The 12,221-nt window shown below is 53.8% G+C and overlaps 4 protein-coding genes across 4 annotated transcripts; all 4 read left to right on the top strand.

Moving 5' to 3' along the window:
• Positions 1-4,793: 4,793 nt before the first annotated feature.
• On the top strand, positions 4,794-5,120 carry CABS01_00007 (uncharacterized protein; the record flags this gene model as incomplete). Its single annotated transcript, XM_060533391.1, has 1 exon — positions 4,794-5,120. The coding sequence occupies one exon, from the start codon at positions 4,794-4,796 to the stop codon at positions 5,118-5,120; it is 327 nt and encodes a 108-aa protein (XP_060405905.1).
• Positions 5,121-7,131: 2,011 nt separating this feature from the next.
• Positions 7,132-8,215, top strand: CABS01_00008 (uncharacterized protein; the record flags this gene model as incomplete). The annotated part of the gene is made up of 2 exons (XM_060533392.1): positions 7,132-7,214; positions 7,246-8,215. Coding segments are annotated over 2 exons (1,053 nt in total), but the record flags the coding sequence as incomplete, so codon positions are not given.
• A 168-nt stretch (positions 8,216-8,383) lies between these two features.
• Positions 8,384-11,047, top strand: CABS01_00009 (leucine rich repeat domain-containing protein; the record flags this gene model as incomplete). Its single annotated transcript, XM_060533393.1, has 2 exons — positions 8,384-8,416; positions 8,513-11,047. The coding sequence occupies 2 exons, from the start codon at positions 8,384-8,386 to the stop codon at positions 11,045-11,047; spliced, it is 2,568 nt and encodes an 855-aa protein (XP_060405907.1).
• Positions 11,048-11,236: 189 nt separating this feature from the next.
• Positions 11,237-11,545, top strand: CABS01_00010 (uncharacterized protein; the record flags this gene model as incomplete). The annotated part of the gene is made up of 1 exon (XM_060533394.1): positions 11,237-11,545. The coding sequence occupies one exon, from the start codon at positions 11,237-11,239 to the stop codon at positions 11,543-11,545; it is 309 nt and encodes a 102-aa protein (XP_060405908.1).
• Between the last annotated feature and the right edge of the window lie 676 nt (positions 11,546-12,221).

Here is a 12,221-nt window from a genome sequence, read left to right on the forward strand (position 1 = left end):
CACCTGAGAATGCGACGGGGCAAAGGTTCGATGTGATCAAAAAAGGTGTTCAGCGTTGCAACCAATACGCGAGACACGGAAAAACAGTCGTATTGTTCATCCTTTGCCCGTTCCTCGTTTGCCTCATTCTAGGACATTCCGATGAACAGCGGAGAAGCGGTGAAGAGCAGCAGCGACATGAAGGCGCAAAGAAATGTGTTGCAGAGTGTGAGAGATTCGTCGCGCATGGTGGTAGTCTACGGAGTGAAAATGAGGGGCTGCACGGCATCGCATCGAGCGAGTGGTAGGGCAGGGGAAGCGGACAGATTGGCGATTGGCGGTTGTAGGTAGGCGAGGTTCAATAGGTACTCTTCGCCGTCAATTCACCCATTGTACGTGCAGGAACAGCAAGTTGAGGGTGTAGTGTAGTGTGTATCCCGCGTACACCAAAGTTGGCATGTATCGTATACCTGTGAGCGACAGATGTAGCGTGCACACACACTTCCGCCGCTGCAAGCACCCGCGCAAGAGGGTCGGCCGTGCACTCCGCCGGCTGACCGACATTGTTGCAACGTTCCCGATCGAGAACGTCTCAGGCGGTATCCGTAGCGCCGCCGTACGATTCCTCCGTCGAGGCTGTTGTGAATCTCAATGGAAAATGCAGCTATTCGCAAAATGAGGCTGCTTGACGATGGAGTCCCCGTTCCTGAATCCACAATGATGAATGCCGAGCGGGTGCGTTTATGTAACAGCGCGTCAGCATCCCAGCTCATGGGAGAGAGTCTAGAGAGCGCGCATAGGTAGTGACCAAACGTCGACCTGCGACGTGAAAGAGCATGCGTCATGACAGAGTTGAAGCATAGCATCGGGGCCGTGGACGTGGGACGATGGAAAAGAGGCCCGGCGTATGGAGCGAAAGAGAGGGCCCGGAGACGACATGGGTTGTCGGTTGGTAGAGTGGATGATGTGGTGCTGCACGTCGGTGCACGATGATATTCCACGCGCGTCTGCCACGATGTAAATGTCCCACGGGGACGGCGGGCGTGGTCTCCTCTGGCCGGTTTACTCTCTCTGTCTTGCCCGCGCCTGCGCACTGGACGGAGGGGAACAGCATGATGGTGGTGAAGATTGAACCAGGTGTGTCCCCGAAGAGGAATAGACCGCTGGCACTGGGGGATGCCATCCACAATTCGGCGTCTGCCCTTTTAGATTGGCAGCCAGGCGGAAGAAAAGAAGGGTGAAGTGGGGGTGAGGTTGTGAAGAATGGCCGTGGGAGGGATCGGCTGGTGGAGGGTCGTTGGCTGTCTGCAGGGATGACGGGCGGAGGGTCAGAGGCAGGATGACATGCCCTCGCATCGACGACGAGGTCTGTTGCGAAGTTGCGCTGTGGTGCTTTCGCTGCGTTCCCAATCAGGTGGCATCGCGGCCCCTCGAGCTGGTGGAGTTATGACATAATTGCTGCTCCGTTTCCGCCCAGGATGCAGCTACAAACCTTGCTCGGATTGGCTCCGTGTCGGCGGAACGCGTTCTTTGGCAATTCGGGCCCCATCTTCATCCTGCTTGATTCGATTCTCTGGTATGTGATATGTGCTGGAAGAAAATGTGCGTTGCCGACATGTTGCATGCATGTAGCAAAAAAGGTGGGAGGAAACAAGGTGATGTGCAATTCGGCCGAGGAGGGAAAGGTAAAGATCTTCTTTGCTATGTTTCGGTACAAGTGACGACGGCACATGGAAGGAAGCAAAGGGATGGTGCCAATGGTCTAATTGGACGATGGAGCGGAGAGGGGCACCTGGAGATTTGGAGGATGATAATGGGAATGCGTGCACGCGCAACAAAAGTATGGGTACCGCACCAAGATCGACGAGCGGAAACCAGCGGGACGAGTCTGTAACTGGTTGACTGGCATGGGGGGAAAGAGCATCTGTACACAGCAGTCACTTCTGTAGATGATCATCGTGACTTCCATTTGGCGTGGCGCTCGGAGAAAGATGGCAGGTTCGACAGAAGCATGTTGAAATACGTGTAGTAAGGTACCTTGGGAAAGGGCACCTGCCTTGAGTCGTAGTACGGAGGACCCAAGGTAAGGTGCCTTAACTGAGGGACGTTTATATTGCAAGAGACATGGATGAACTTGGAGTTGAAGAGGTATCTAGGTAGGCACGAACGGCCGACCCCGCCTCCTGACTCTTTGGGAGTTCCTTTATACTTTGGTCCCTTTCCATGCCTACCTGAAGGACCGGTCAAGACTCACAAAACACTGAAGAAGAAGAAGAAGAAAAACTCTGGATACTATCGATGTCTGCAAGGTAAGGTAGATAATGCCCCAAGGAGCTGTGTCCAGGCTTATACCCAGAATATCGACACGGTTGGGTAATCAAGATGAGAAGGCAGGTTAATTACCACGCCTCGGTGCGGATAAACGGTATTAAGCGCAGGGCACATGTCATGTCGTTGGAGAAGGGTTGGGTTGACCGTTCGTTCTCGAAATAGTAGCGCGCATCTCTTTGGCTCCAGAGTCGGGTCCGAAGGGTTCGCGCGCCGAGTAGAAAGAGGACTTGGTTCAGAGAGAAAACGTGCGCCATTGCAAGTACCTATTTACTTTAAGTGAATAAACGTGGTGGTTGGTGTTGTTTGGCAGCACTTTAGTTTCTTCATTTGGATTTATCATCAACGTGCTTTTACCCAAGTTGCCTAGTCAGAGTCGAAGCAATGTGCTATTTTAGTCCGGTCAAAGTCTCGTTTGAGGCGCAAAACATGTCTATCTGAGTTGGGCATCGGCCTGGACAAACGTTTCATCCAGAACATGTTCCTCAGCCCTTTAGAATGTTGGTCCTATTACCCCAGGTTTTGAATTCTGGTTTTGGGTAAGGTGTCGATTCTTCAGCCCAGTTTCTAAAAACGCAGTGGCAAACATTCAATCTAACCCTTGGAAACTGGCGAAACGCTTAGAGGGATGATCTGGGGGAAGACAGAAACCAGAAGGTTAAAGTTGCCTCGACGTTACTGCACTGCCTGTTCTCACTAACGGCCGGTATTCACTATGGTGGCCCTTAGTGTTCCCGCAGTATGAATCAACAACGTACCTACGGATAGATGAGGCTCATATATCTGATGTCGAATTACAAGCGGCCATAGTCGCGAAGAGACAGAGTCATGGATTCGGACTGATTGAGGGACCACCTTTTTCTTCTTTCGGGTGGTGATAGCAGCCGTTGAATATCGCTATATCATTGTTGAGGAGATGCAACCGCGAAGAAGGAACGCCTTTCTGTGCTGGCCCGATATTCCCTGCCTTCCCTGTTGCGTTCTGCTCCTCAAGAGGTGGAGGCCCCTACTCCGTAAAGTACCGGTACCAAGACAGGCAAGTTCATAGTGCAAGACGCTAAGTCTGACGAGCGCAGTGCACGGACATGGCCACAATCCTAGCCAGTGAGATTTGTTTGCGCATGAGAGCGAGATGCATCTTTTGCCCATTGCTCGAAAGAGGAAGGCGCCACCCACCTTGTTGTGCTTGTATCCGTATGTACACTCGCAAGTACAAAGTACCCTTGACACTTCTCAAAAAGACGATGGAGGGTCCTCGAGTGGGGTGGCTTGCAGGGTGCCATATTGCCCGGGATCCCTTAGCGCACGACATGGGATGACCGTGTTGGGGGGGGCTTCCAGTGGACCGCCAGGCGAAACAGGCGATGAAAAGACGAGATTGACCTCTCCGCCACGATCCAGTGTCGCCGTGACCATCCATGCGCTTCATTGGATCTCTTGAGCCGCTGCAATCTTACTATGCTTTTCTTTTGCAGTCGCCAACTCGAGCTATTGAATCGTCCTTCATGGCAATATCAACTACCATACCGAGTATATGCCTTGACGATGTTGGTGCCCATGTCGTCTCCAGGCTAAAACTACCGAGTACGAAGTATTGTTCCATAGCAATGGTATGGTATAAACGCCCCGCGACGTTACCTTGTGCATTCGCCAAAAGTAATGCCGCATCGCAACTTCGCAACCCTCGCGCCGCGTCTTGTCGCGTCAAACATTGACGATCACGACAACACCTCAAAGGCAGATATATTGACACGGCATCAAGTTGCAGCAGATCGCGTTGCCAACGTGGACTTTATCCGTCAGAAAACAATGGCGTAATCAGTCCATTTTACAACGGGCAACGGCATTATAGCTTAATGTCCTTTGCATGACGAGTCGGCCATGTTCGCTGGAATGCGTTATCAACGGCCCGTGGTCTTGCTGGGCTTGGCTTCTCCTGGCAGTTGGCAACCGCCTTCAGACGACCCCGCGGAGACAACAGCCTGATAAGAAGCGCAGCCGATTGCCACTACTCCATACAGCACAAATTGACAAGTTGGACGGGAAACCCGTCAACAAAAACAACCACCTTCCATGGTGTAAACAAAAGAATACCATGGCAATTGGCGGTTGGACCGATTTTGGAGATCCTTGATGCTAGTTCGCATGAACAAAATGAGGTGGAAATGCGCACCAGCCGGACCCGAGGCCGGCAAGTTGGGGAAGCGAATTGGCTCCTGCTCTAGAGGTTGGAGGCGCAATGCTCACACTCGTCCGGTCATCCCAATGCGCTGGATCCGGATGGGGTCGCGATGATGTGATTGTCTCGTGTGCCAGGAATGCGACTGCCAGAGAGTCCCGATACTCTTGGTGCTTGTTGATCGTGATGAACTCCTTTGACGAATTCCAGAGGTGCAGACATACCGAGGAAGACTCGAATAAGACTCGCCCGTTCATGGTGGGGACATGGCCGACGATTTGATATTATTCGGGGGCAGAGACATACCATGCCTTTTCCTTTTCTTCGTGCTACCTCCACTACCCGTATTGACGAGGTGCTGCTCGTCGCTTGTCACACGTTTGGGGCCAAGCGCAAGCCCCAGCCGCAAGCCAGGATCACTTCGTCGGCGGACCCCTCCTTACACACCCCAGACGAGCTCCGAAATCTCGGCGACAAACGGGCGAGAGGTCTGGAGTGTGCTTGTATAGAGTACGAAGCACCATTGGACAGTTTCTTTGCCTCGCGCCCGTCAGCCGTCAGTCTCACTTTGGCCGGTGACCGACAGACTGCAGCGAACAATCGTGTCTATTCGCAGGTGTTCCATTCCGGCTGATGGCGACGGGTGTCATCTGACCGCCGCTGCCGCACGCCCGCCCGTTGGTCGCCCGGTAACCGATGGCGAGACAAGCAACGGAGAAGATGGTATCGGAGGCGCAAGACGATGGATGTTTTGACTGCTTTGATGTGTGCTGCCACGGAGAATTAAATGATGGGAAAAGAGAAGGAAGGGTGACTGAAAAAAACAAGGGTGTCTACTGCGAAGCCACTACTCAGGCTTGTCAGGGCCGGGCAGAGGTGGGAGATGATGGAGCGACCGTGCGCCGGACAGCTCGACGGATTGGACGCCTAATGTACATAACTATCTGTCTGGAGCTGAGCAGTATCTGCGATACTAGATACGGGACCCACGTGCATGTCATCTTAGGTTCTCGTAGTCGTAAGTCATGGAGAAAATCGCGTACGGATAGTACGCAGTACGGAACAAGGCATGTAAGAAATAGGGGACGAGGAGAACGGGGCTCGTCGGAGGGTCGGGCGGCGTGGAGACGGCGGCATTGGTGACCGAGTCGCAACAGAAGAGATGGCCGGTTCGAGTCGTAGTCGTGGTCGAGGAGGATATGATGAGGTTCCGGGGGTGTGGGTTGGTTGCATTGGGAGAAGCATCGGCAAGGTGCCAAAGGCACGGAGACCGGAGGAGCCCAGGACAAAGAGAAAGAGAGCGAGAGGTAAAAAAAAAAAAGAAAGAAAGAAAAAAAAAAGATCATGGGCCAGAATTCACACGAAATCAGTCAGTCAACTGAGGTGCAACTGCACCCTGTCGCTGCATGCTGCGCTTGCGATGCACGTCTTAAAACTGAAGGTGCAAGTCAAACAGACGTGCAGCGCAGCAGGCAGTCGCGGCGGCAGGGAAAGAATGTGATGAGCAGAGTTTAGAGACAACCAGAAACACACGGAGGCATCGACTTGCAGGCCGGGCTGCACGTCTCTGCAAGTCTACTCTGCAAGATGCAAGCTGCAACGAGCGAGAGAGAGAATGGAGGAAGAGAGTCAGTATCGAGTATTTGAAAATGGTATTAGCTAAGCCAGGTTGCAATTATCATCTGTGGTGCGAGGCAGGCGTGATTACTGCGTGAGGTAGGTAGGTGAGGTAGGCTGAGGATAGACAGGAGGCAGGTGCAGGCATCGTGAGTTCCTCTTGTTTCCTGCCTCACCTGCCACGCCAACGGTTGAGTTGAGTGAGACGAGGAAGGAGGAGGGATCGAAAAAAAAAATGGCAGTTGCAGTTGCAGTCGAAATGGAAATGGCGCTCCAGCTTGTACCGGGTACTTTGGTCTGCTTTGAGTGAATGACCCGCCGCCACAAACCAGGGATGACCCCAGCTTCCAATCACTCCCACCCTGTCTCCTTCTCATCCAGTCTCTGCCTCTGGCGAGCGTTTCCCTCTCATCGTCCACCACCATCCACAACCAACCGTCGTCTTCTTGACCCAGCTCTCTCACTCCATGTTGCTCGCTGCTGCCGCTGGCGAACCCTCCTTGGCGCCTCTTGTGGCAGGGTGCGGGCTGCATGGTCGACTAAGAGAGAAAATGAGCGGTGCTAAGTTGAACATGGGCGTTCTCGGGTGCTGGGGGGATAGTATGCTAAGGTAAGGAAAGCAGTCGTACTCCGTAGTCTTGGACGATCAGGGTGTCCTTGGAGTCTGTGGGTTTTCTATCTCCTCCATGTTCAGATACTTGCAATGGCATGTTGCTGGATCATCAGTCTCCAGTTTCCAGTATCTGTATCCACCTTTGAAAAGTGGGAGACTGAGATGGGTCCTCGGGTCCCCTGTCGATATTCGAACGAGCATGTCCTGGTCAAGGGTCACCCGTCAGGGAAGGCTGGCTGCTGGTCCTCTGTTCGCTGCATCTGGTGGATTGAGGGTGTGGGTGCGGGTGGGTTGATTCGACCGTGGGCTGTCTGAGTACGTACCGGCTCTATGAACATCCATGTACACTACCTTGTACCTAAATCTACCAGGTATCTAGGTAGGTATCCAAGGACCAGAGGGAAGGAAAGAGTCTCGTACCGCCTACCGCTCTAACCCGCGCACCACACCTCTCGGTTCTCTCTCTCTCTCTCCCACTCCCACTCCCACCGATACCTGTTACCTTCCCTCCTAGCACCGCTACCACCACCACCACCACCATCAGCGGCCTGGGTTGGCGACCATTTGTTATTATTAAACCCGGACCCCGTCCGACCACCCCCTTCCATCTAAGAAAGACCCTTCTCGGTCTCCCTCACACTCCTTTCTCTGTGTCGTGCAGAGTTGTCGTGAGGAGTTTGGAAATAGCTTCCTCGACCTCGAATCACAATTCCGAATACCCTCAACCTCCTCCTTATCCTCCAGACCCGACTTCGACTCTCCTCTGTCTTCCTACGAGGAGCCCTCCGAAATCTACATCCCGAGAAAAGAGAGCCACTGTCCCCGGTGAGCTATCTCTATCTCGCTTCACGTCAGAAACACCAAGGAGAAAAAAAACTGTGAGTGCCCTCTGTTTGGCCACCCTTCAGGAGAACAACAACACCAGGAAACCAGTGCCATGGTTCTTGACCGCTGCCTTTTGCCTATTGCCCAGCTTGTTGCCTCGTTTTTGTGACTCCTCACTACACTGCCTGCTTATCTTGCCGCCTCGTCAGAGGAGAGGAAACGAGAAGGGGAAATCTCTGCCTCGCACACTGCACTTTGCATCCTGCACCACCCACTTGCTTTGCTGTTGGCTGTCATATTCACTGTCTGCCTGTGTTTGCCTTTGCCTGTATCATCTGTCACTCACCACCGTCGGCCGCCCCGTGTTCTCGAGAGTTGGCAACACCACTTCACATTCCCCTCGTTGTCCTCGGCGTCTTGTACTTCCCCCCTCAAAATTCCAGCGTTGTGAGACAAGGCCGCTCCTGCAGCATCTGCAACGGGGATACATCGCTCGTGGTCCCTCTCACGAGCCTCCTCATCTTTTCCGACTGTGCTGCCTGCGCAGAGTGTCGCAACGGCGCTTCTTGTTCTCCTCGACTTCTCACTCCGATTTTCCCACTCTCGCCTGCTTGAAAAGCACTCAGCCACGCATCAACAACATACTAACCCTCCTCGTACAGCCTGCGGTGTAACCGGTCACGACTGGCCTCCATCGTCCGACTTGCCAGCAATATCTGGTTTTATAGACGAACGATACCTTCTACGACCATATTAGGCGCCGATACTCGCCGTTTCCCTCCTTTCCGACCCCCAAGATACCCATACCCTGTACTCCGTCTGCCCCTGATGCGTCCTTGATCATGGATTCGGAAGACGGGGAGTTGTTCATAAAGGTACGCTACTACGGAAGAGCCATATTCTCATGCCTTTGCCGATAGGCTTTGCTGCCTGGTCTGATGTGCTGCTTGTGCTAACATCGTCGTCTACAGCAACTGGCCAGCTTTGTGCGCACGCACGAAAAGGCTCTCGCCAACGCCTTGCAATTCCGAAGACAGGCTGCCTCTCGCCATGGCTCCTCTCAGAGCGTCAGCTCCATTCCCACGCCTCAATCACCGGTCGTTCCCGAGAGGCCCTCGACTTCGGCCTCGACTTCGAGCGGACTCGCATCCGCTCTTTCTCTCGGTTCTCTCAACTTCACCTCGCACACTGTCAAGTCGGCGAAGCTAGCCTTGACGCCGCACCATCTGTTTTACCTACTATCTCGATTCGAAGAACTCGCCATTCCCGTTGGCCCCATGAAGATTCGTCTCGAGAACCTACACGATAGCTCAACATCCGCCAACTATGTCTCCTTTTTGAGCAACACCCAAAGATCCCGAAGCCGCGGCTCCGATGTTGGTTCTATCCATTCCGTATCCAGCGTTCGAAGCGTCATGTCAGGCATGTCGGCACTTTGGACGAGTTTTGGCATCGGCGCGAGCATTTCGGCCGCCCGAACCGAGCGGCAGAAGGCGGCCACGCAGGCTGACTTAAAATACCTCTACTCGGCCTTCACCAAAATTCCTTGCCTTCGCCTTGCCCCCGACTGGCGCGCCCGGCTGATCCGCGGCTACGAAGAGTTCCCATTCGACTCAGCAGTACCGCTATACGTCTTCAAGAATGTCCAGGCCCTCGAGGTGAACAGCATCGACTTCCGACAATTCTTCGGGTGGGACCGCATGGCCGAGCAGCTGAGATCGCTGACGCTGAAGCGCGCTGGTGTTGAGGACCCTGCGGATATCCTAATTGACATTGTGCTTGATGATATGGACAAGCGACGGAGAAGGACGTCGAAGCAACAATCATCGCCCACTACCCCTTGGCCCGCAAGTTCCAGCCCTCGCAGAAGTCCCACCATTCCTCACGCTGAACTTCACAAGTCACCCTCAATGCCGGGCTCACCAGACCCGCGCAATTCGATTGGTGACCTGGGCATTGGTTCTCTAAGCACGCAAGACCATGCTGTGGATGATGTTCACGGTGAAGGCAGACGGCCATCTCTGGCTCGGGCGGAAACGTTCGAGGCTATGTCGCCTCCAAAGGGATCAAGACCACGTAGCAATTCGCCTACTCGCCCAGTCAGCTCCCGCAACCCCTCCCACATGAGAGGAGGCCACAAGGTTCGTCGCTCCGGCTCTGGCAGCTCGCACTCGAGTCTTTCGGACTCGTGGCACCACAGCCGCGCCAACAGCTCCTCGAATCTTCTGAGCATGGGTGTTCTTCCAGCATCAAAGTGGCGGTTCTTGAAGCACCTCAGTCTGGCCGACAACTCCATGACCTCCATCCCTGCCACCAGCTTGGTTCCCCTCGCAAACACCCTTCACTCCCTGGACTTGTCATCCAATCTGTTCACTCAGATCCCCGACAGTCTGGCTACCCTTACCGCACTTCGCGCACTTAACCTCTCACACTGCATGATCGATGGGCTCCACTCCCTGACGCGCAATCCCCTCCCGGCCATCTCGGCTCTTAACCTCCGCGCCAACCGCCTGCAATCAATCGCCGGCATTGAGAAGCTCTATCCTCTCGAGCGATTGGACCTTCGCGACAACCGTCTATCAGACCCTATGGAGCTGGCCAGACTCACTGGAATCCCTGACATCCGGGAGATCTGGGTTGAGGGCAACCCCTTCACCCGCACCCACAAGGATTACCGCATCACAATTTTCAACCTCTTCCGCAAGACCCCGGGCTACACCGAGGACGTTGTCATTGACAACTGCGGTCCCACGTATTCGGAGAGGAGGTACTTGGTGGAGCGTACTCCGGTGCCCGCCGCCGTGCCCGTCGTAAAGCCCGCTCCCGCCGACATCCCGGCTGTTGACGTCAGCAAGCCAGCCATCATCTACGACATCCCCAAGGAGCCCTCAGTTCTCCGCAAGGAGCGCCCAGTCCCCAAAGCTGTTACCAGCGAGGTGAACACTAGCTCTACTCGCCGCCGCAAAACACCCAAGAGACGGATAGTAGACCTTTCTACCGCGGATGCCTCTGTGACGGTGACTCCTGGTATCGTGCCGTCACCCCCTGCGAACATCAAGGTGCTCGCCTCCGATGCCACAGCCACCGCAGTCGGCCCAGACACCAACAACTACCGTATTTCACAGGCCCCTGAGATTCCTCTATTTCCCTCTGCCATTCTGGCCGACAATCGAAAGGCCGACTCCCAACCTGAAGTTCCCCGCATAGACACTAGCGTGGTTCCCGAACTTCCCCCCATCTACACAACCCGCGATGCTCCGCCAGACTCCCAGGACTGGGATGTTAGCGGGGAAATGTACCGCCGTAAGATCGAGGCATTGCGGGACAAGGTTGGGAATGGCTACCTCAGTGTGCTCAGTGAGGAGGGCTGGGATCCCTCTCGCCCGCCAACATACTTGGTGCCAGACTTCAGCCCAGCCTCGACAGTTCGGCCCAGTCCTACTACCCCTCGGACTAACTCCCATCACCACCCTGCGGCCATTCACAGTGGCCGCACCCTTGGCTAAAGGAAAAAAAAAAACTTGCCCTTTCTACATGATACCCTTCATGATACCCCCACCCCCCTCTTGAGGTTCGATTCTACTGTTGGGCTGCTTTCTTGAATTCTCCTTCTGCAGCATTGCACATGGCATTGCCACGAGCATGGCCGTTGGCTTCGCCTCCAACCATTGTGTTATTCGTCATTATTTTCCAGCATGGTAGAGCATAGCGTACAAGGCGTTTTGGTTTTGGCGGTCAACTGGTTTCAGTCTCCGCATTTATCTCTTGCACCGCCTGAGGTGGTAGAAGGCCACAGTAGATCTTGTCGCTTTCCCGTCTGTTTGGTTTCTTGGCGCGATCTCAACACAGAGGTCTCTCTCGGGCATCACTGGGATGGGAGGGATAAAAAGCGAGTGACATTGGGCGCGAAGGCATCTTCTTTCTTCTCTTCTCAAGACTTGTTTACCTTTCATATTGCAGGCTTCAATTTGGCGTTGGCGGAACTACATGTCGAGTGGCTTTAGTCATTTCTGGTTTCATGGGCACGAAAAAAATCCCGCATGAGTTGCATTGTGTGTTTGGTTATGGTAGATGAATACTTGTCCATAAGACAAGCTGGTGGATGGCTTCTAATACATGATGAAACGCATACCTCATTGGCCATGCTTCCTTCGCTGTGCCTTGCAATGTGATGTATCTGTGGCACGTTCATTGTTATTGGCGGACCAACCTAGTCTGCTCGATCTGAAAGAGAGTGGCCTCTAATGACTGAAGCCCCATACTTAACTGTCGTATATGCTGTCTCGGGTAATGTTTTCATTGAAGACTGTGGCCAGCGTTCCCGTCAAGCCAACTGACTGTAGAGAAGTGGCCGCTCAAAAGTAAAAGGGCAGACTCAGATGATACAGAACTCAGTGAAATCATTTACAGATATGGATCGCCATAGGAGGGGGCTTCTGCATGGATTACCTTTCAGCCGCAACTCGAGAGGAAACGATTGTGTTTACATGCAAGGAAATTGATGAGCCATTCTCGAGGAGAAGAGATATTTCAGAGTAGAGTGGATAGTGTTGCGCTCCTTACCTGGGTAAAGGCAAGGCGTAATTCGCGTGCATCTGAATCCCGACGTTGTGTTCGGGCTCTCACTTGAGAGCCGCTTGGGCGAGTGCTTTGGTAGCTATTGTGGTCTTCTGACCTTGT

The sequence above is a fragment of the Colletotrichum abscissum genome (genome assembly GCF_030869225.1).
Source record: "Colletotrichum abscissum strain IMI 504890 chromosome Unknown Scaffold_1.1, whole genome shotgun sequence".
Lineage (NCBI taxonomy): Eukaryota > Fungi > Ascomycota > Sordariomycetes > Glomerellales > Glomerellaceae > Colletotrichum > Colletotrichum abscissum.